This window comes from Clupea harengus, unplaced genomic scaffold, assembly GCF_900700415.2.
Source record: "Clupea harengus unplaced genomic scaffold, Ch_v2.0.2, whole genome shotgun sequence".
In the NCBI taxonomy this organism is placed as follows: Eukaryota; Metazoa; Chordata; class Actinopteri; order Clupeiformes; family Clupeidae; genus Clupea; species Clupea harengus.
This window is the reverse complement of record NW_024879978.1, coordinates 25,963-49,903: the sequence shown is the minus strand read 5'-3', so window position 1 is coordinate 49,903 and position 23,941 is coordinate 25,963. Positions and strand designations below refer to the sequence as shown.

Genomic DNA, 23,941 nt, shown 5'->3' with positions numbered 1-23,941 from the left:
AGATTACAATATTTGTACGGACACCTTGGAACTCTTCAAACACAAATCATAATTCGAAAAGGAAGAATCGCCACCCCTGACCCCCTCCCTAAATAGAAAATCATGACGATTCTTCCTAAGAAGAAACCGAACTCGTCGGTCGGTGTTTCGGATCATTCCGACGAAGCTGACAGGAGAACTGGAGCGGACTCGCACCAACATTCACACGGAAGCCGGTCAAGTACAAGGCCCAGGGCCTCCCCGCCACCTTGGTCGTATCAAGCCGCTCCACCTTCATCACGAGAGGACAGACGGAATGAATCAAGCTCGCGGCCGCAACAGGCCTCCCCTCCTCCTGTCGGTTCAGGTTCTCCTGCCGTTCCTGTCGATGGAAGTAGTATCGGTGGAATAGCATGTGTAGCAGGGGGACGTGGAGAGCTGTCAGGTGGCGTAGGCTGTGGCAGTGGCCTCGGAAGTTGTTGTTCGGGGCCAGGTTTGAGTAAGAGGCGACGGCAAGCAACCTGTTCCGGTGGGGTAGCCGGTGGTGGGACTCTTGGTGTTGCCGGTGGAGGCAGTGGGGGTCCTAGCACTGACTCAGAGGAAGGGGCTGGTTACAATAGTGAAGACGAGTATGAGAATGCGTCGAGACTACAGTCAATGGACCCAGCAACAGTGGAACAGGTAACATGCCTTGTCTGACAGCTGCCTCTTTTGTCCATTTGAGCATCCTGACTTGTGGTACCTTTGCTCTCTTGCTGTATGTATTATATAACATGCCTAAACTTTGCCTATACTATTACTGGACCAGGGGGGCAATCTATAACCTTATCATAGCAGAAAAGTTTACTATTGGCTCATTTATTTTGTCATGTTAATGTCACATAACTATATACATTAGTTTATTTTTTCTGATAGTAATGACCCTCTCTTTATGTACTGGTGCACAAATGAATGTATTACTCTCCCTAATAAATCTAATCTAACCATTATTCTATGCATAAAGCATGTCACATCACAATAATCAGGCCCAATAGGATAGGCACACTACACTGGCTTAATGCCCTGTGTTAAAGATTCTCAGGTCAGAGACACGAGGGGGTGCTGAGGTGGATCAATGCTGATCTCACTGGTATGGTCTGAACAGTTTATCCCACAGCATCCAGAACATGCCACTAATAACAAGCCACTGAATAACACTAATGTTATGACATGGAGGCTGGGCCCAGCATGTTCTTTACTGAACATGACATAACTGTACTAATTCATCAAAAGCCAACAAGCCTAATGCTGCCATGCTTTTGTAGATACCCACATTGTAGTCATACATTAACCCTTTAAGCCTAATCAGGACTCAGTTTCAGATGAAAAGTATTTTTAGTATTCAAAAATTAAAGAGTTCTAGATCTACAAGAATGTTGTAATCTTGAGAGGATGGTGGAGAATGGGTCCGTAGCCCAATACTGTTGAGCACTAGAAGTAGTAGTATCAGGGCTTATATTATATTTGTATTGTCCCAAATGTACATCAATATAGGCTACTCAAACTCCTGATAATATAGCATTTTACTGTTCCCTCATCATTGGATGTCTTCAAGGACTTTTAGCTTATAATATTATAACAGCTATAAATCCATGTATAGGATTTCATTGTAGCAAATGATGGTGACAATTACAGTGTCAAACATGAACATAAAGAACACAAACAAAGCCAAACATTGCTTGTTTGTCTTTTCCCAAAATCAAAAAGGTTATCCCCAGACAGACGCATTTGTGCATGAAGTAACCAGATTCTGCAGAGAAAGTCAGGAGGCTCTCATGGGGATTGCGTTTGTACACGGATTTACACAAAAGGCTGTTTGTGAAGTAGGGATACCTGATATCAGCTTTTAGTGTGAAAGAGTTGAAGCGTATGTAAAATCAGCAGGCCTAAGTGAAACCCGCTTAAATCATGTTACCGGTAGTTCCTGGGAGGATCCGGTTTGACACCTGGCTCTGAAAACACCTGGTTCCGCAAATCAGAGGCTTTCAGGCGACTTTGACCAGTGGAAGCAGGTGTGTGCCTGTGAGGGCTTGAGACAGGGCTCACAAACTGAGAGCCACTTGGAGGGATTGTCCTGGGCCATATGAAGGGGCATGGTGTCATGTATTGCCCTCTACTGCCTGTAAGCTGGATAGCAATTTCATCAGTGAAGACACTGACCAGATTGTTGTAGTCAGGAGTAACCTTTCAGATATTGTTTGGATGGCTTTCCACAGGAAAGTCATCTGGTGTCATTGTCATTCACTGTGCGGTACCACACTCCACGAGAGTGTAGCACATGTATCCACATAGAGTGATATGTGTACATGTGTGCACATGTGTGCATGTCAAAAAGGCTATGTATGCTTGAACTGGACAGTTTAATGTACCTCCACCAATTGTACAGTACCATTCAAAAGTTTGGACACACCTTCTCATTCAATGTTTTTGTGGATCATACTAATGTGACATTTGCTACTGCGTCCATAGGTAAGATTGAACATATCTGTTTTAAACAAAGTCTTTTTAAACCTATTTAAGACTCATTCTACACTAAGCAAATTGTATGGTGATATACAGTACCAGTTTTTCTATATTGTAAATTAATTTAGATTCTTCAAAGTAGCCACCTTTTGCTTTGATGACAGCTTTGCACACTCTTGGCATTCTTTCAATCAGCTTCATGAGGTAGTCACCTGGAATGGTTTTCCAACAGTCTTGAAGGAGTTCCCAGAGGTGCTGAGCACTTGTTGGCTGCTTTGCCTTCACTCTGCGGTCCAACTCATCCCAGACCATCTCAATTGGGTTTAGGTCGGGTGATTGTGGAGGCCAGGTCATCTGATGCAGCACTCCATCACTCTCCTTCTTGGTCAAATAGCCCTTACATAGCCTGGAGGTGTGTTTGGGGTCATTGTCCTGTTGAAATACAAATGCTGGTCCCACTAAGCACAAACCAGATGGGATGGCATGTCGCTGCAGAATGCTGTGGTAGCCATGCTGGTTAAATATGCCTTGAATTTTTAATAAATCACCAACAGTGTCACCAGCAAAGCACCCCCACACCATCACACCTCCTCCATGCTTCACGGTGGGAACCACACATATAGAAACCATCCGCTCACCTTTTCTGCGTCTTACAAAAACACGGCGGGTGGAACCAAAAATCTCAAGTTTGGACGCATCAGACCAAAGATTTCCACTGGTTTAATGTCCATTCCTTGTGTTTCTTGGCCCAAGCACGTCTCTTCTTCTTGTTGTTCTTCCTCAGTAGTGGATTCTTTGCAGCAATTTGACCATGAAGGCCTGATTCACGTAGTCTCCTCTGAACAGTTGATGTTGAAATGTGTCTGCTACTTGAACTCTGCGAAGCATTTATGTGGGCTCTAATCTGAGGTGCTGTTAATTTGCTGTTTCTGAGGCTGGTAACTAATGAACTTATCCTCGGCAGCAGAGGTAACTTTTGGTCTTCCTGTCCTGGGGCGGTCCTCATGAGAGCCAGTTTCATCATAACGTTTGATGGTTTTCGCGACTGCACTTGAGGATACATTCAAAGTTCTTGAAATCTTCCGGAATTGACTGACCTTCCTGTCTTAAAGTAGTGATGGACTGTCGTTTCTCTTTACTTGGTTGAGTGGTGGTTCTTGCCATAATATGTATAAGAACTGTAGTCGAATAGGCCTACCTGTTAATTGAAAACCATTCCAGGTGACTACCTTGTGAAGCTGCTTGAAAGAATGCCAAGAGTGTGCAAAGCTGTCATCAAAGCAAAAGGTGGCTCCTTTGAAGAATCTAAAATCTAAAACATATTCTGGTTTGTTTAAAACTTTTTTTGTTTACCACATAATTCCATATGTGTTCATAGTTTTGATGTCTTCAATATTAATCTGCAATGTAGAAAAACTGGTACTGTATATGACCATACAATTTGCTTAGTGTAGAATGAGTCTTAAATAGGTTTAAAAAGACTTTGTTTAAAACAGATATGTTCAATCTTACGTATGGACGCAGTAGCAAATGTCACATTAGCATGATCCACAAAATGGATGTTGTTGTGCCGACAACTAACTTGTACTTGTATGGTTGTTCAGTACCATTGTTTTTGATAGAATAACTTAATACAGTCTAAATAATAATAATTTTAAAAAAAACAGATATATTCAATATATTGATGTGTTTTTCCGTACAAGCTCTGAAACACGTCACAACTATTCATGCAGAATAACAGTGTGGTGATGCATTGCCTTCATAAAAGTCTCAAAGTCAGTTCCTTTCTAAAACTATGTTTGTGTGTGTGTGTGTGTGTGTGTGTGTTTGTGTGTGCGTGTGTTTTCTTTGTGCAGCAGGAGCACTGGTTTGAAAAAGGACTCGGGGAGAAGAAAGGGTTTGTTATCAAAAAGATGAAGGAGGATGGAGCATGCCTCTTCAGAGCAGTAGGTACGTGAACATTTTCTTGTAAACGTAATCACTTCAGTTGAATTCCACATATGTTTCGTAGCAGTCAAACTTATGTTTGACTTTTGTTTGTTTGAGTTTGATCGACTTTACTTTCATCTAGTAGACTGATCACACAAAAACTCAGATATGCAGTTGCCACATACTAACACCAGAGAGCGCTGTTATCCTAGAGTTGGGTATGACTGTTGTGTTGTGGACAAAGTTATTACGTGTCACGCCAATACGTATGCTGCATTGTTTAACAAACTGATATTACAGTCACTTTGGAGAGGACGAAGACTGCATCCCTCACCTGTACGGTAGACTTGATATAAATCCAATTTTTGACATTTTATAGGTGAAATGCTTAAAAAACTTTGAGCTGTTAAAGAGTATCTTCTAGTCCTCCTGACCCAAAACATTCACTGTCCATCAACAGAGGCTACAATCACTTTACACTTGGGTGTTAAAGGCTGAGTTATTGAAATGGACTTATAGCGCTATAAATGGACATAGAATACTTCTGCTGTCTAGGGACTGAACCTGTAACCTCCACTGTTTGAGGCACAGAGGGAGAGACTGTGGGACACCCCCTTCACCATCACTCTAGTTTTAGTGTCTAGTAGGGGAGTTATTTCTGCACTTCTAGACTTCTGTGGAAGAGCAGTCCACAGAACTTCCCCTCCCGTTCTCTCTGCAGGTTAGACAGGCCCCAGGGCATCTTTTTTTATGGGTGACCTACATGCTGGAGCTCTCATTAGGTGTAGCACGTGCACACACACACACATACACACACTCACATACACACACACACACACACACACACACACACACACACAAATATACAAACATACACACACACACCACACACACCACACACACACGTACACATACACAGATACCTTCTTTCTCTCTCTTTGTCTGTCTGTCTCTCTTACATACACACACACCTCCCCTTGACTACAGGTCTGTAAATCAATACCAGTCCAAACAATTAAAAAGTCAACCAAGATGAGGGTTACCTAAGTCTTTAGTAGGAAAGGTATCTGCTGTTTCCTCTCTTTCTTTCATGCGCACTCACACACACACACACACACACACACACACACACACACACACACACACACACACACACACATACACACTTTCTCACACAAACACACACACACACACACACTTTCTCACAAACACACACTTCTCACACACACTTTTTCACACACACACACTTTCGCACACACACAAACAAACACACACACTCTCTTTCTCTTTCTCTTTCTCTTGCTCAGCTCTCAAAACTCTATATATGTATTATATGTAATATGTATATGTAAAAATTATATGTAGTTACACTTTTGCAACATGCATACAACCCCCTATTGTTCTCACATGTGTTCAGATCATTTTCAGATCACAGTATATTTTTTTGTGGCCCAATGCATATGGATTGTACAGTCCAGTGATAGCAGTTCAGCATTTTTGCAAAAGGGCACAATTCAATTGTGTGTGCATTATCTTTGTGGGAGAGAAAGTTATGACTGAATATGCTCATTCTGGCTAGAATAGATTGAAGGTCTCAAAGCCACTTGCTTTGACAAGGATGTAAAGGCCAATTACCGTGTCTTTGCTCGTCAGGACAGCCCTGCTTCTCTGAAATGTGTGGTGGGCTTCTGGTAAGCCCACTCTCTTACCGAAAGTGTCACTCGAGTTCTGAAGTGTAGATGGTAAGCCACACATGCATGCATGCATGCGCATTAGCATACACACATACACACATACACAAATACACACATACACAAAGAGACCCTCGTTAACACCTGTATTCATCACCAGAGGTGTCTGTGTGTGGTCTTTTTAGTTGCAGTTCCGATTTGACTTAGAAGCAGTTTCTATATAACTTTTGAGGTTTCTGTAACCGTTTTAGACTTGCCGTGTAAATGTGATTTTTGCCAACATTGTGTAGACTGCACAGGAGAAGCATAGCTCAGTAATAAAGAAACATTAACTGAAACATTACACGTCTGTCCCCCTTTTGGAATTACTATTGTAATCGTGTACTCCTGCTTTCCTTCACTGGAGGATTCTCTGAAGCAAGTTATGACATACAGTGTGTGTGTGTGTGTTTTTTTTTGTTTTGTTCTTTCCTTTTCTTTTTTTTTTTCTTCTTGAACAGCGTTGTTGTAATTAGTGTCCCTGGGTCACAGGAGGAATGTGCACTTCTGCTTTTGATTCGTGGGAAAAAGGAGTCAGGTGTCACCCTTGTGGAGACCTGCCCTAGCTCTGAGCGCTCTCACTCTCGATTTCCCCGCCAAGACTCCTTAGACCACAGTCAGGGGGGGGGGGGGGGGGGGGCACAGGTTCTCTCGTTTTCTCCGACACCACTGCCATAGCCGTCTCTCTATTTGTGTATACACAGACACTCAAAGAAGGACAGCAGGGTAGAACACCCTGACCTGGGCCAGCATTGAGTCGGTGTGGACTCCGCTCCGCTCCGCTCCACCCCTCTCCCCCCTTTCGGTTTGGGAAAAGTGCCGACCGGTCCTGACCGTCTCAGCTGACACATATTCTCTGGTCAGCACTGGTCCTAGATGACCGGGCGAGCTAGTGGCAGTGACATTTCTCTCATGTGCAGCCTTTGTGGGTAAGATGATCTGCTGCCAGCGATGGTGACGTTGGGACAGACCTTTCCGCTTTGTTTCCTCCCAACCGGTGATTGTGGACGAGGCCGCAGTGATACTCTGGTGTTTTGATCTCGGTTCCACAGTAGGAACCTCAACGTCCCCCTTAACCGATTGCCAGGCTGTGTCTCTGAGAGAACTAACTGTACTAGGCTCTCTCTGTCAAGGTCTTCCATGAAGCGGGCTTGTTCAATGAGCTGATAAAACAAACATTCCTCCTGCTGAATTGAAGCAGGGGGATGGTGTCCTTTTTGATTTGCATTATCATGAGGGAAAGTAGTTCGCGTCACCAAATGTTATTTAGCTGTAAGCACATACTATCAGAGGAATGATATGATCTGTGTGTGGGTTGAAGAATGGTATTCTTCCTTGCTGTAGGAGTTTCTATATACTCTCAGCATTGCTGCCATACCTGTGAGAACTGTCACATTTCCTGCCGGGAACAGAGAGGCCTATATTGGGGCGTATTGTTGAGAAGAATACATGCTTGACTGCAGCTGTCATAAGACTTATTGTGGAAGCCAGTCAAACCTGTGCAAACACACACACACACACACACACACACACACACACACACTCACACACTCATAATTCAAATATTTTTTAATAGGCGTCTCCGAATGCCAAGCACATTCCAGCCTCACCTGTTTTGCATATTTAGACTGTCAACACTGCCTTGGAAGTGCTGTGATAAACAAGCGTTGTAGGCGTTCCAGTAAACACTCCTGTTTGGCATGTTTGGCTCCTCCTTGATGCTCCCAAGCCCTCTGAGCAGGTGTTAATTCTGCAGGGCAGGTGTGAATTCTGCAGGGCGTGTGTGTGTGTGTGTGTGTGTGTGTGTGTGTGTGTGTGTGTGTGTGTGTGTGTGTGTGTGTGTGTGTGTGTGTGTGTGTGTGTGTGTGTGTGTGTGTGTGTGTGTGTGTGTGTGTGTGTGTGTGTGTGTGTGTGTGTGTGTGTGTGTATTTGCATGGCTTTAGTTAGGCGTGGCGTTGATTCCACTCAGGCCGAGACAACAACATAGGTGCTCAGCCTTGGGTGTGTACAAGCTTAAGAGTCCATTTGCAGGGAGGTGGTCTATCTGTCGGCCAGCACGTGGGCATATCAGCTGAACTCCCTCACCAAGCTCCAGGAGAGTCTGCAGCTATTATGTACTGTGTCGAGAAGTGCACAGTGTTTGTGCTCAACAAACTTGTGTGCAGAGGCGTGTTATAATTATTTGTTAATGGTGTACTGGAAAGCCAGCTGTATTGGTATGTTAATTGATTAGTTGTTTGCAAATCAGTAAAGGTTTATTAACCATGAAATGTGTTTCTATGCAGGGCAGGCAGAATCGAAGATGCTGTAGTAGACTTGAGCTTGTAGGCCTAGAAGAATGCTTACAATTTATTTACAACCTCTAATGAGGAGTTGGAATCATGGAATGGAATGGAATGGAATCCCATTACCATGTAAATCAAACACACTACTTTATCTTTTTGAAAGAACCCAAGAAAGAAAACCTTTTGAAAGTGTGGTTCAGATTATATAATTTTGACTCTAGATTCTAGAAACAAGAAACAAGAGTAGATTCTACCACTTTCAGAATCAGTTATGTAAAAAAGGAACAGCCTCTTTAGCATCTGGAAGCAGTCTGGGAAGGTGGTTGAATTCGTATTGACTTGCTCTGCAGGTCTTGTGAGTCGGTTCCTTCTTTTCATTCAACTTTGATCAAGAGAGAATTTTTTTTAGATCAGTGAATTACTAAATGAGAGCAGATGGTACTGACACCACAGATAGTCACAAATGTGTTAACTAACAAAAGACGAGAGTAAATTTGTACCTTTTTAAAAACATTTAAAACTACTAGATGCATTAGTGAAACCTCACAAACAAAGCAAGAAAGCATAAGAACACAATTAAATAGCCCACATTTTTATGAATGAATGACTGTCATCATGTATGTACGTTGTATTTGTATCAAACATGTGTGCCCTTACATAATGGACTGGAGGAAAATAAAAGATAATTGATATAATACTGACATTTAAACAATAAATTCACTATATTGCACTCAATTACTACTTGCTGCATGTTGCAGTAAGCCTCTAAGAAGTTGTTTTGTTGCGTTGGAGAACAAACAGAGGGTCAGCTCTGTTGCTATCTTGTCTTTCCAGTTTGTTTTGACTGCCCCAGCACAATTAAAATGCCTGTCTTCAGGACATTCATGTATTGTTGCTCGTCCTAAACAGAGAACAAAGTTTGAGGCCATGTTGGAGCTTGGAGTATCATGGTACATTCCTAAAGCCTCACCTATCATCCATATTGATCCCTGTATACGGAGTACCACAACAGGCTTAAGATTTCATGAGAAAACAGTGTTTCAACGCAAAACTGACAACTCATGCTAGCCTTTGACCCAGTAGCCACTTGTACAGTCAGAGCATCACCAGTCAATCCTGCCTCGTAAGTGAAATGAAGTGAACAGTCAACTAAAAATGACCAGTTCAATCTGGAAATGGATCAGTTTGAGAGAATAACAGAGATAAAAAAACATCAAGATCAGGTTGTCTGGCCACTCTAGTTTTTAAATTGTCGTCATCCAATTACTTTTTTAACGGAGAGGCCAACGACAGGGCCCTTTGCTCCAGTGACTTCGGCTGTCGGCGTGCGTCAGTACAGACTCCATGCTTGTTGCACGTAGGCCTGTGCGTGTGTGGTCACGTTCAGACACACACACACACACACACACACACACACACACACACAGCCACACACACACACACACATATGCAGACACCCTTGGCTCTTGACATAGACTTCACACACAGCCATTCCTCATTGAGAAAGAGCAGTGGCGTCTCCCACCTTATGAAATGTATTTGAGACCTCTTACCCAAAAGCAAAGGTCAGGGCCCCAAACGAGTCATGATACAAGTAACTTCTCTCCAGAGTGTCTGCAGTCCGACATTTCTTTTGTCCAGGGCTTACTGAAAGCCAGTTAGTCAGTACCTGTAATTGTGCTGTAACACTGCTCTAGCAGTCATCATGGGTTTAACCAGGTTGGGAAAGGCCTTATTGCACAGCTGTTGTGTGTAGACAGTGACAGTGTAGATGTACGGTGGTGGGGAGAGAGATTCGGTGAGTTACAGAGTGAACAAGACCCAGCATACAGTCCCCATGACTCACTCACTTGCTCATTGAGCTGCGTCTTTCGCAAACCAAAACCTTCATACCCCCTGCCAAAGTTCCCATGGCTGAGGCGCACTTGTTCAACTTTGAGCAAGCTCTTCAACCACAAGGGTGGAATATTAAGCAGGTGACTAATGTCAACCCTGGTCCACACCCTGGTCTTAAACTCAAATTTTTGTGAATACATATCTATTTCACAGCACATATTTTTCGTGTTATGCATCTGAGGTATGTACTGTGATATGATGAGGTTATCTAATAGATGTCATTGGTTAAAAGAGTTCATGAGCATTTTTCCATTAGTTGCATTTTCCTGACAGGACTGTGTGAGCGATTGCTGATGATGTTGATTCTGTGGCATTGATTTTATTTGTCATCACTTGTTTGTTTGGCAGAGGATAAAGGTGGACATGCCATGTCACTGGAACCTGTCAGCGCAGGGTGACCATCAAAAAGGTTATGCAAACACACTGCTGACCAAGTAGAGTAGCCACCATGCTAAAGCAGGGCACAGCTGTGTTGGAAAAAAAAGTCAAAGTTGAGAGTAATCATTCAGTGTAGACACAATGTTGTTTTTAGACCTTGTAATCTTTTTGGTGAGACTTTTCTTTTTGGTGCACTAGCTCAATGGAGTTCTTTTTTTTTCTGCTCCGTCCGGCCTAGCCGTGTAGCACATTCACTTGCATGTGAAGCACATTTACATTAGTATAATTTCTGCAGAATTATAACCCTCTGTGCAGTTGCTCAACTGATCCCCACATCAAACATGCATACACTGTACTCATATTTGTTGTTTTTAATCACACCTGTTATAAAACGTGCATTATCTGTTGGGGGGGGGATGGTAGGCAGCTAGAGCTGGGTAGAGAATGTGTGATGTCGTCTTTCAATGCACAAATATATAACATCTGTCTTCGTCTTTTTATGAAAATGTAAGTAAACCTAGATTTAAACATGCATACAGATTGTCTTCAAAGAGGTTGAATGCAAAGACATTCATATGGAAAGTAAACTTCTTATGAAAATGCAAATGTATGGAAAATTGTTTCTTCAGGGTGTCTCTGTTCAATTGTGATGTTTAACGTACTTGTTTAGCATGGGTTGTTGAGACTAAAACTCAAGCGTACTAATGCTGTAGTCACTCACTGTCTTCAAATGAACTGCTAATAACTGCTTCCTCAAAACCAAGTGTAATGTAATGTTCCTTGGAATCAAATAAGTTAAATATTAATTCTTCTTTACCAGGAAATCTGCCTAATATACATAACATTTCCTTCAAGCATTTCTATGGAATGGAATCGACGCCAGAAGGAAGGGAGCTCACAGCTGTAGCCTGACCCAGAGAGTGATTTCCTAACGTTTTTAGTCTGCTGGTGAGCAGAATCTTGTGCCAAATGATCAGACATATTGCCTCAGTGTGTGCATTTCCTAGACTGACTGAAAGTCAGCCAGCTGGGTATATTAGTGTAAAAGCTCTTTGGCTTTTTGCACACAGACTCACAAGCGCCTGTTCAGATTTACTTACTCAGCAGCTGCTTTTTGCGAAATGGCCAAAAAAAAATAAAACTTAAAAGCAAAATGAAAAGAAAAGAAAATGTACGTTAATGGTTTTTTTTAAGGCTAAAATGTTGTGGTTACTTATGAATCAGTCACCTTTAGCAGCTCCTTAGACCATTTTATTGTTGGCATTATGGGATGGACAGTTGTCAAAGATTCCACGCAGTGCTGTGCTGACAACACATTTCCCGATATTAAAGTCAGTGGTGGAAAAACAAAAATAAATTGTGAATGAACTTTCCATGGGGTTGAGTCAGGCAACTGCTGGGAACCTCCCATAATAGTATGGAGTGGTAGTAAATGGCATCAGTGTCGACCAAAGCACTGTTCCTGGTTTCCATGGATAGACATTATCAGGCCCCCACAGGCACTGAGGGTTAGGCTCTTAACAAGCGCACCATTCTGCAGCGCGCCACTGAAAAGAGATTGGCCTCTTTCTTAGAATTGTGCGGGTTTGGGTTACGAGCATAGAATGCTATCTCTGTCGCACATTGGTGGAGGCGCGCTTTGTGGTTTTCTCCACCTCAGCCGCGCGCGCTTCTCCTTTCCTCAGAAGTTTATCTCCGCGCCGTGTGTTTTCTCAGTAGGCCCCGGCTCGGCGCTTCCTCTTTCTGAGGGCCGGGGGAGAATTTCACATCAGCGACGGGCCGAGAGGAGAAAAAGGTCACAGGATGACTTCTTGTTAAGAAACTGGCCTCTTGAGGACTACATGGAGGCAGTGGTAGAGTGTGACTTCTCCTATGGGGGTCCGGACGAGGAGTGACTAACCTTTTAGTCATCCAGACCTTACCTTGTCCAGTATTGCATTGGCCTAGATTGTGCGGTAAGCAGGACTGGATGTGGGCACGTGAGGGCTGAATCCCTGGGTTGACCTTGTAATGGTTCACGGAATTTCCGGTTCTGAAAAAGTGAAGGTTAATCATAAAATAGGCCGCAAGCTACATGCCAGCAGTGTCAATGAACGGAAGACTTTGATTAGTTCATACCAAAGCCCTGTTTAAAGAACTTAAAGAACATGTAGTCTTTATTCATTCCTTTAGGTTTTTTCATGTCAACATACTTCAGATATCTGATTAAGATGGGATTAAGAGACACTTTGTCACTGTGCTCACAAGTAATTAGCGTCAGCTTGAAGCTACTTTTTCACCTGTTGGTGCACATTTTTTGTCTGGAAACCATGTTGCTTGATACCCATGTGTTTTCTGACTCATAGGGGGTGAGTGTACCATTGTCACGTAGTAGGTGTGCTCACAGGTGGAATGAAACAATATGGTCAGGATTTACTGGCGATGAGTCACATTAATGCAAAATACATAGTGGGGGGGGAATCCCTCTCATGACCACCCATGCAGTGAGCGAAAAGAGCACTGGTGTGTGTCACCCAGGTCCTGCCCGCCCATGCACACACACCTCAGTGCCGCCAAACGAAAACAAAAAACGAGACGGAAATTACACGGTTCCACTCCTCACCCGGAACCAAAACTTCCAACCAGGTTCTTCCCCTCTACTCATTTGTACCCAAGCAGGTTAAAACCCTGTTGTATAATGTGGAGAAATGGAATTGTTTTTGTATTTTTGTTCCATGCCACTTCACCCACCACTTGAGGTCCAGCCCATGCTGTACACTCAGACATGTCCTTTTAATTACTGCGCTGGCTTCTTCCTACATTTGTTTGGGCTTGCTTCTCCATAGGAATGAAGTCATGCGTGGTTGAGCCGATTGAGAATCCGGCAGTCTGGTCTTGCCAAAAAATGTGACCCGCCTCTGTTTGTGTCCGGAACAGATGGGCACCTTCGGGGTAACACGCTATAAGGAAACGCTCCTCTGAGCAGGCACCTGGTCTGCTCTAGCCAAGGGGAAAGTCAGCAAGGTGTTCTATTCATTTTTCACCACAATACCTGCAAGGCTCATGCGCAACAACAACTGGCATTCCTTTTGCGTTACTGAACACTTTTATACGCACCTCTCTAAGGAAATCAAATGCAGTAGCCACGTCAATATCAAATAGTGAATAGTACAGTCTCTCCAGTAGCCACTGGGACATGGAACTTTCCTGATGTTGGAGGCAAGAAGCTTAGTACTTTTTGGTGTTGGTTGAATGTTTTCAATTCCCTTCAAAACATTTCTTCTTAGTGTGGCCTTTCATAATTGTGCCATTTTTGTTTCAAAGTTATATTTTGAATTTGTTGTCCCTCCACTTTTTCAATACTGTCTTTAACTTTGAAGTTGAAAATAGCACTGTTTAAAAAAAAAAAAAAAAAAAAAGTTTGTTTGCACTCAGTCACCTCTTCGCTGAACTAGATTTTTTGCATGCTGCCTCCTTTTTCAGGCCGCTGCTGCGAAAGAGGAAATTGACTAAGATTCTCAGAACTGTAGCGCGCTGTTGGTCATGTGACTTGTTGGAAGTGGCTGCGGCGGGGGGGCCTCATTTGCACACCGCACCCGCGACGCTTCGCGGAGAGACAGATACAGAGAGATGAGATGCCCACACTACTTTGTTTACATCTGTTGCATCTTCAGCTGTCACTCAACCATGCCTCACAAAGCCCGCCAAAAATGGGCTGAAAGCGCTTTAATAAGGCTGCAGCTGGGCCGTTGTGCTCCTCAAGTATTACCTAGAACTAACAATACCATCTGCCTCCTAAGAATGTGTTGCAATTAATGTTGTAGAATCCAAAGTACACAACGGGTTCTAATGTCTTTAAGGGTAATGTTGATGTAAGATACAGGTGGGTCATCTTGCCTAATTGGTGCCCAGCAGAATGAAGCGTTTATAGTTATTGTATATTTAATAAATAAACATCTTTGTATTTTATTTTTTTCCGCACAGCTGATCAAGTATATGGAGACCAAGATATGCACGAAGTTGTTCGCAAGCACTGCATGGATTACTTGGTAAATTATCTTGCACTCGCTGGTTGTCCAAACATTCGGCTGCAATATCGGCCCAAAGATCCACTTTGTATTGAAATTGTTGTTGAAGCTTGAACCTTAACCAAAATGTACTGGCTTAATTTCAGACGAAAAATGCAGACTACTTCTCAAATTATGTGACAGAAGACTTCACCACATACATAAACAGGAAGAGGAAAAACAACTGCCACGGGAACCATATTGAGATGCAGGCGATGGCAGAGATGTACAATCGACCAGTGGAAGTTTACCAGTATGGCACAGGTATGGATGCAAGGGTTGTGCCTCAGCTGGACTTCTGACAAAAAAAAAGGAAATATAAAATTGAAAAGGAATACAAAAGAAAATGAAACACATCAGCCAAATACAATAAACATAAAATATAAAAGGAATGACAATTAAAAGGCCAAAACTAAAATCAAAACATGTAGGACAATGGACATGTTAGATGAGCAAGCAAAATCTAGAATAAAAAGAAAATGGTTAAGAAGACAATGGAATAAAACCGCCAATAAAATAAAACACAATAAAAGAACAACAAGTCAGACTTTCAAGGAACTAAAATGCACCTAAAAGGGACACATAGTTAAAAACATGGTTAAACACATAGTTAAAACCCAGTGTATAAAAGTTTTTAGAGTTATAAATATATTATAAAGTTATAAGAGTTTTTAAAAATATCCAAGCAGGCAGCAGATCTCAATTCAATTTTATTGAACCTTTGAATTGTCTCAAGGTGCTTTACAGAGCCCAGGGCCTGAACCCCCGCTAGAGCAAGCTCAATGGCGACATAAAATGGAAGGCTATTCCATAGTTTAGGCCCAATAACAGTAAAAGCCCAATCACCCTTTAATTTAAATTTAGACCTAGGCTTAGGTCATATTGAGGACCATGAACCCTGAACGGAACATAAGGCGTCAGGAGACTTGAAGTATTGGCGGGAGCAAGACCATTTAACAGCCTTAAAAACGAAATCTTAAAATCTATCCTGAACTTTACTTTGAGCCAATGTAGTGCAGCTGAAACAGATGTGATGTGCTCAGAGCTCTTGGTCCTAGTTAAATCTAGCTGCTGCAAAATTAGAGGGAGAATCTGGATCCAGATTAGTTTTTTTTAGGCAAAGGCTGCACCACTGTATGCCTAAAAAAACTGAAAGAACAACTCCAGATACCATTTGATTGGTTAATAATGTCAAGCACGCTACCACTCACAACATGAAACACCTCCTTTAAAAGACGGGATGGAATAAAACCTCTGGGGCAAGTTGTGAGTTTCACAGGGGACTAAGTGACTAAGTTAAAGGTCTTTCAGTGACTGATGCTGATATTTAGAGAGCAGGGTGGCCAATGACTAATATATTATACCGACATCATGTTGTATCATGTTGTCATGTTTTGCATCTGATAAAATGCATCAATTTGATAATAAAATAAAATGGTTGGTGGGAATATATTTTGTAGTATGTGATATTATACCGACATTATAGAAACATGGTAAAGTTATTTAATAACATTGAGAATCTGTCGAATTTAGCATGTATACCACTATGGGAGCCAAAGACTTTCTGCCACCAGCCCTTTGTGTGACAACTTGGAAGTAATGGTCTCTAGCTTTTGAACCCTTTAGCTGGTTGAAGGCTTGCTACCGTTACAATTCCCAACTAATGTTATTCGCATTTTCTCACTAAAAGTCTGGAATCAATGTAATTGTACAGACAGTTAAAATTGCATAAAAGAGCTATGAAAGGTTTTTAGGTTTCCACAGCAGCTACATTGACAAGGCTGCTTGCTGATGTGTCTACAGAATTTTTTGGGCTAATGCCAATTATCTCAAAATTACATTTAATTGGCCTGATTAATCAGTCCACCACTATATGGGACACCAGGTCAGTGAGGCAGGAAAGTGACACCGCATTAAAATGATCTAGAGTATAGGAGGTATTACATACACAATGATAGGCAGTGGTTGATGTTGATGATCTGATCCCGTAAACATTTTAAACAAAATAATATTAAGGAGAGTGAAGAGGAAGTCGTGCAGCTAGTGGAAAGCTTAAGAAAAGTATTAATACTGCTGAACAGGACTCTGGGCCTATGGTTGTTCTTAGATACAGTTTCTGTTAAATAGTAATTTCTGGCTTTTTCAACAGCCTCCAGGTGGTTTTTTGGAGCAGTGACTCATGTCATGGGACACCTGCAGCTTGTCCGTTATCCATTTCCATTCAGCCCTTCTCAATAGTTTTCTTAATGCTTAATATGAGTGCTCATATCGTGAAATGTCACAAAAATGTTGCAATTGTTACATCGATAAGCTACAACTGACTGTCTTTTATATATTTATATATATTTGTGTGTATGTGTGTAGGTGTGTTTGTCTGTGTGTGTGTGTGTGTAACTGAGCACTTGGTTTTAGAGACATCACAGTAAAGGCTTCTGTTTTTTTTTTTTGTGCAGAACCAATCAACACGTTCCATGGCATTCATCAGAACCACGATGAGCCAATCAGAGTTAGCTACCATCGGAATATTCACTACAACTCTGTAGTGAACCCCAACAAAGCCACCATAGGAGTAGGGCTCGGGCTTCCTGCCTTCAAACCAGGGGTGGGTACTGTCTGCCTTGGCCTGTACAGCCACGCAGCACCAAATTTCTCACTGACTACTGACAGAAGTGTTTTTCTTCTTACAGCATTCTACACAATTTGTCTCAAAATAAAGTTGTGAGAGAATATAGTGCGAGAAAGGAACAGTGTGAGGTGGGCCGTGGTCTCAATCAAATTAATAATGCTAAAACATTAACATGGATCTACAGATAATCAGTATTGAAAGCTACTTTTAAATAATAGTTTTTTGATTTAATTTGATGTGGTACCCCACATCATGGGTGATTTGAAGAGATACACCACAAATTAGTCGTAGCAAGGATACTCCTCGAACATGCCGCCTAGGCTTTGCTGTGGGGTCTGAAATTGACTCACCTGACCGTGATTGACCGCCGACAATGTGATTGATTTAGAGCACATGGGTGGGACTGATGTCTGTGTGTACTCTTGCACTGCCTATGTTTTTTCAGCAGGATAAACCCCCTAAGAGGTGCAGCACACAGACTTTACAGTTGAGTGTTATATGGGGGAAGGTAGTGACACGTGCCAAGGGAGCAGCAAGGTTTTGTACAGTTGGTTTAGAATCAAAAGCTGTGTGTTCCAACCTCTTCAAGTGTTCTTTCTTCAGAATGAAGTCCTGGTTTCTCAACATGCTGTACTTAATTACTTTTGCCTCAGTCTGGTCTTTTGTAATAAACATGGTGTCTGTTGCCCATGTTTTTAATGAAGTAGAAAATAAACTCACTAGAGATCATAATCTGCAACCTATTTAGACACTCATAATCTGCAAGGGTTTAAGTGTTTCCGTTATCATTATACATTTGCTGTGTCAAAAGATCCTAAAACAGTTGTCACCTCTGTGTCATCAAGACACTTGAGTGTGGACACCTGACTTGGATAGGCCCTGTGTTTGCGGAGCGGAGAAGTAAGAATTACATGACGGCTCAGCTCATCAAAGCGCCATCAAAGACAGAGGGAGTGCGGTTGGTCCCAGACCCGTCCCTCTTCCAGGGCACACAAACATCAAAGGGCTGAGGGGCACACCTCGGACAAGGGCAACATTCCACACGTCCCTGTCTTTCAGGGAAAGCCTATTAGCAGCACACTGCCTTGTTTACGCTGGAAACATCCTAATGATAACCCTGTGATGGTCAACAAGCAGTCGAGCATCTGTGCCGAAATGGCCTTTCTGAAATGAGAAAAGACAACCCAGTGTGCTTCCTCTTCCTTTCACTCGGCCAACCTAAAAACATTATTGTGTGGGGAAGTGTTCTAAGATCTGGCCACCAATTTCCCAAATAGTTATGGCCTGGCCTTTTTTTTCTCCTGTGTTTAAACTCCATTTGCCGTAGCTCATGTTTGCCAGTGGCAAAATTTGGGGGCAACAAGATTAAATGGCAAAGAGGGAAGCTGTGTATATTGTATATTACATTCTCTCTCCCAGTACACAGTGACTGTACAAAATCAACATGCTCCGATAATACCTTGTCTTCTTATCTGGCAAGATTCCAGGAACAAACCACAGTGTCCACCAGATAAAATGCCAAGCAGCAGACATGTTGGACCATTGTATTGGTCATGAAGTGGCTGATAAAGTTGGTAACATTGGAGTATCTAGAGTACTCGCCGTCCCTCTCAAACACAGGCATTGTCGGTCCAGTTTGGGAGGTGTTGTGTGGAGGGGCGGCTGTGGACTGCCCGTATTTGGGTCAGTTAGCTCTTCATAGCAGCCTGTTTGGCAGGTTACAATGCCATCCATGGGATCCGTAAAAAAAGAACACTTGTTGATCTGTTGGGAAATCATGGACACCAAATGCAAGAAGTTTTAAATCTACTAGCACATTTGTACAACACTGGTTCTACTTGGAACTACTGAATGAGGAGTTATTGTTAAACCATTTTCTGGGCCATCAGCACCATTGCAGTCCTGAGCTTCTAAGGTTTTCTTAAGAGTTATTCAGTGTGAGAAAGCCAAAGAAGCCTTTCTTGGTACAGAAGCTGTGCTTGTCCAGAAATCAGCCAGTATGTCCTGGGGATGTATCTGTCTTATCGTGAAGAGGCTGCCAAGCAGGACTGAAGAAAAAAAAATTTGTGAGCAAAAGTGTTCTGTGTCGTATTGCTGTTGGTTGACATGCATACAATTCAGATGCCATCCAAAACACAAATGCTGGAGTCAGAAATGAAAACCAATAAAAGAAATAAAAAAAAATCACCTGTTTAGTAAAAGTTTGAATAGGACTGATAGGAATAATATTTTTTAGGTGTCATTAACAGCTAGTCAGGTTCCTTTTTTGACAATCAGGAAAGTTGAGCTGCCTCTGGAAAGATCTGCCAGGATCAACTCCTTGGTTTCTTCATATCTCCTACTTTAAAAGTTATTTTCAGTCTGTTGGCCAGTGCTTGTGTCTGGGGCAATGTACAGTTCAGTGAAGGGACACATTTCATCATAGGTCTTATTGTCTGATCTTCACACTTCTGTTGTAGAAAAGTTAGAATTATATTCTCAGGTTGGGTGTAGGAGGAAGACAGGGCAGGATAGATTATATTCTAATGTAGAGAATAAAAGATGTCCATGCACTGATTTCATAAGCCTATTCTGTCTAAGACAGTGTTATTGTTGAGCGCTCAGATGTTTTTATAGTGTCCCCCATAACTAAATCATCTTTCTGTGCTTCTCCCCGGTAGTATGCCGACCAGTCGCTAATAAAGAACGCTATAAAGACGTCGGAGGAGTCGTGGATCGAGCAGCAGATGCTGGAGGACAAGAAGAGAGCCACAGACTGGGAAGCCACCAACGAGGCCATCGAGGAGCAGGTGGCTCGTGAGTCCTACCTGCAATGGCTCCGGGACCAAGAGAAGCAGGCCCGACAGGTCAGAGAGGAGAGAGAGGAGACAGACAGGAGACTGTCCGTACCTTTACACACTTAGTTCTCCTAGCAGTTCAGTCTGCATAATGTGTAGGATTTACAATTTGTTTTGTTTAATGAATTTGTTTATTTATTTAGTTCGGGTAATTTGTACTTCTGTATTGAACACAATGCAGTTATCTGTGACACTTGTGGTATTTTTTGTCTTAATCACTTATTTTAAGAGGCTTTTGAAGCTGCATAGTTCCCACACTTTCCCTTTTGGCAGTTGTTACCTTAAGCTGGCACTAAATCAGTGAAACAGTCTCAGTGTTGTACCGTTTGACTCCTGAAGCATTTTCTCTTAGGCTTATCTGCAGTATGCGGTAAAAAAAGATCAGTCAGCTCTCAAACTTTCAAAGGAGATTAGTCGTTCTATCGCATCAGTTGAATTTTGTTGCAAATATATGGCACCTTGTCTCTATTGCGGCATCTATAAAAAACCTTTTTGCAGTTAGTTTAGCATCATCAAACAATTTGCTACAATAACTATCGTTAATCCTCTCGTGTGTATAACAAAAGTCCTTACAGGCATGTCATGTCTGTCCACTCAGCAGGGCTTTTAGGAATGCTCTTTGGCAGTTATTTCAGCATGATGCTGTCTAAATGAAACCCTTAACATGTCAAATTGACATTTGCTCAAAAAAGGCCAAAGAATCTATCATTCTCCAAATCATTCTACCGACTGTGCATCCATTAGATTTTATAGCTGGCTGTTTCTATGGTAACATAACGTTCAAGGGGATTGGCTCTTTTTAATACAGGATAGGCATTTCAGTCATAGCCCTGCCAAGTTCAGCTCTATAGGCTACCCCGTTAATTTTTCCCACACTGGCCTGTATCCTCCTATATTGTCTTTGGTGTAACTGCTGCATTTAGGTGTCCTTGTGTCATCAAGAAACAGGGCCCTACCCTGCATACCACCTTTAAATTTGTTTATTTCTTTTCTTTGTAACCACACATTTTCAAAGTGTATTTTTGTTTGTTAGAAGTGTTCTGAGTGGTGTGTATTTGTATGGGTGTGTCTAACTTTCCTTCGCATTTTGCGCAGCCTCGTAAAGCCAGTGCCACCTGCAGCTCTGCCACCGCTGCTTCCTCCAGTGGCCTAGAGGAGTGGAGCGCCCGCTCCCCACGCCAACGCAGCTCCGCACCCTCCCCCGAGAACCCCGACCCTCCCCATTCAGACACCGCTGCTAAACCCCCCTCCCCGGCCGGAGCCGCCCTGGCGATCTCCAAACCCCCCTCACCTTGCGCACCAGGTGAGCTTGACTCTGAAGATCCAGTACAAATGTGAAATCCGATACAACTTTGAAAATGTGATTGCAAAGTTGTGGTAGGGGAACATATCAGTAAATATCTAACTGTGTCAGTGTGCCACTAGGTTCTAATTTACACTAGGTTAATGGGTCTTGCAAACATTACAACTAGTAACTACTAACATTAACATTAGTAGTTCTAGTTCTGAACTCATGAAAGGTTCTGAACCATAGTGGAAAAAACTCAGATCTGTTCGAATAGTTTCCTTGTGGAGTTCTTAGGCCAGATGTTGCTGAGGTTACAGGTGCTCATGTGCTCACAGGCCAGTGTGAATGGAGGAGTAGTCTTGTCAGCTCACAGGAGGGGATTTCTGACCCTGGGCTCTTGTGCTGCAGGTCCCAGTAACCAGGCGTGCGTCGGCCCAGACAGGCCCACCTCCTCCTCTTTCGGGTCTTTGTACCCTGCGCTGGAGTATCGTGCCATTATGCAGAAAATGTCACCCACTGCCTTTGGTGAGGCACGCTCCCGAGCATCCAGTCTATCCAGTTCATTCATAAAGATTTAAATCTACTGACAAATACCGTTTTGCTATTCCTGACACTTCCTGTCAAGTTATGTTAAGAGTTGGCATATGCCTTCTTGTCTCTAGGATATATTTATGTAAAGGATTCAGCATTAGATCAGTGCTATATCAGACTTCGTGGAAAGGTCTATTTGTTCTGTGAATGAATGATGGTGTAACTCTGATTCACTGTCTGATATGAAAGAGTTCTGCTAAGGAAGGAAATGATAGAGCAATAGAGACCGGAGAAACGAGATCACCCTAAATGACCTGAGTAAGAGGGCAGACCTGATGAACCTCAAGCAACCTGACTTTGCCTGTTTTAGTTGCATAGATGCATAGTGGTGATGGCGCTTCGTTTTTGAGTATCGTTACATAGTTTCACATAGACTATGATCTACTTGCCCTGCTCACCAAGTATTGCTTTCCCTCTGCAGTATAGCGGTCATATATATATATATATATATATACACACAAACAGTTTTGGTTACTGAAAGCCATACCGTTTTACACTGCTGATGTGTCGTTGTTAGTTGGCTATTTAAGTAAATCCTAACCTCATTGATGATACTGTTGGTATAAATGCATATAAACGTTATAACTTTGAGCCATTTGAGCTATGCAGAATGAGTATACTTTTATTGAAGCATTCACTGGCTGCTTTTCACTCTACTGACTAGCCTTACTATATCTGTCAAAGAAGACGTAACAACATGGGATTCTTGCCTTTTAACCATGAAAGATTTTCTTTGTGTAGGGTGGTATTTATCTATTTTCATGAACATTAAAAATGTGTTTTCTCCTCCAGGTTTGACAGACTGGGAAGATGATGAGATTTTGGCCTCCGTCTTGGCAGTTTCACAACAAGAGTACCTCGACAGCATGAAGAAAAATGCAATGCATAGAGAGCCCTCTCCGGACAGCAGTTGATGGAGGGATCCGCATAGAGAGGGCAGAACAGGAGACCAATCCTGTCTTTTCCTTCACTCGTTCTCTATCTCCAACTTTACCTCTCCTCATCCACCAATAAAGACCCTTCATTATCAGACTCTTCAACCCCCCCTTCTTTCTAATAACATTGACACCATCATTGGACTTCTTTAGGTGCATGTTTAAAAAAAAAAAAAAAAAAACACATATCATTTAAAAAACAAGGAAAAACCTAGTTAAGATGTCATGTCATGTCATACATTATACTCTTAATGATTAATATAAGCTTGTTTTGTTTTATTGTTTTGGATGAAAATACCTTTTTTTCTGGGAATAATAAAGGAGAACTTTCTGAAGAAATAATGTCTTGACTTATGTTGTTCTTAGTTCTGTGGGTTATTAGGAAAATGTTTTATCTAACTTAAGATCAGAAGTGTAAGATCAATTTGCATTGGCCTACGCAGCATGACAGTATTTGTTTATTTTCGTATTTTTTCTATAATACTAATTCTACCTGGAACAGGAAAGAAACAAAGAATCGACCATTAATCTCAATTATGAAAGTCACTGTTTGGAGCACCGCACATCTCCCGTCAAGAAGGAGCACGTGTTCAGACCCGAGGTCTACTGAATTGCTTTATTAACACCCAGCGGTGTTTGTAGACGCACGGGTATCGTGATTACTGGAAGTTACCTTAATAACGAACAGATGGCCAAATAATATATAATAATAACTCCTATTTGAAATATGTAGCCTACAGTGTTGGTGTTACGTTGTCTTTGACCAGGTGGTATCAGACACGGAGGAGTTTCCCTTCAGACACAGGTGTAGATAGTCATAGAGATGATTTGATCGTTCTTGATTTTAAAAAATGAGAAAAGGGCAAAGCTTAAAACGATTCCTTTATTTCCTTATCAAAGGCGCGCGCTATTGTGCTGG

The 23,941-nt window shown here is 42.2% G+C and overlaps 1 protein-coding gene across 3 annotated transcripts; it reads left to right on the top strand.

Annotated features, from left to right (window-relative positions):
* Window positions 1–6: 6 nt before the first annotated feature.
* On the top strand, window positions 7–23,364 carry otud5a (OTU deubiquitinase 5a). 3 transcript variants are annotated; one of them, XM_042705924.1, is made up of 9 exons: window positions 7–660; window positions 4,341–4,431; window positions 14,663–14,727; window positions 14,853–15,009; window positions 17,199–17,347; window positions 20,032–20,217; window positions 21,304–21,511; window positions 21,905–22,021; window positions 22,880–23,364. In XM_042705924.1, the coding sequence occupies exons 1-9, from the start codon at window positions 103–105 to the stop codon at window positions 22,999–23,001; spliced, it is 1,653 nt and encodes a 550-aa protein (XP_042561858.1). In that variant the 5' UTR covers window positions 7–102; the 3' UTR covers window positions 23,002–23,364. The 3 variants fall into 3 exon arrangements, with proteins under 3 accessions (XP_042561858.1, XP_042561857.1, XP_042561859.1); XM_042705923.1 differs by having other exon boundaries at window positions 4,338–4,431; XM_042705925.1 differs by lacking the exon at window positions 21,905–22,021 and having other exon boundaries at window positions 4,338–4,431.
* Window positions 23,365–23,941: the final 577 nt, after the last annotated feature.

What these genes read in the sequence shown, in the direction of transcription:
- otud5a (XM_042705923.1), top strand. Translation starts at nt 103, where the DNA reads ATGACGATTCTTCCTAAGAAGAAACCGAACTCGTCGGTCGGTGTTTCG. An exon ending in ACCCAGCAACAGTGGAACAG is followed by an intron (nt 661 to 4,337) that starts GTAACATGCCTT and finishes TTCTTTGTGCAG; the next exon opens with CAGGAGCACTGGTTTGAAAA. An exon ending in AAGAGAAGCAGGCCCGACAG is followed by an intron (nt 20,218 to 21,303) that starts GTCAGAGAGGAG and finishes CATTTTGCGCAG; the next exon opens with CCTCGTAAAGCCAGTGCCAC.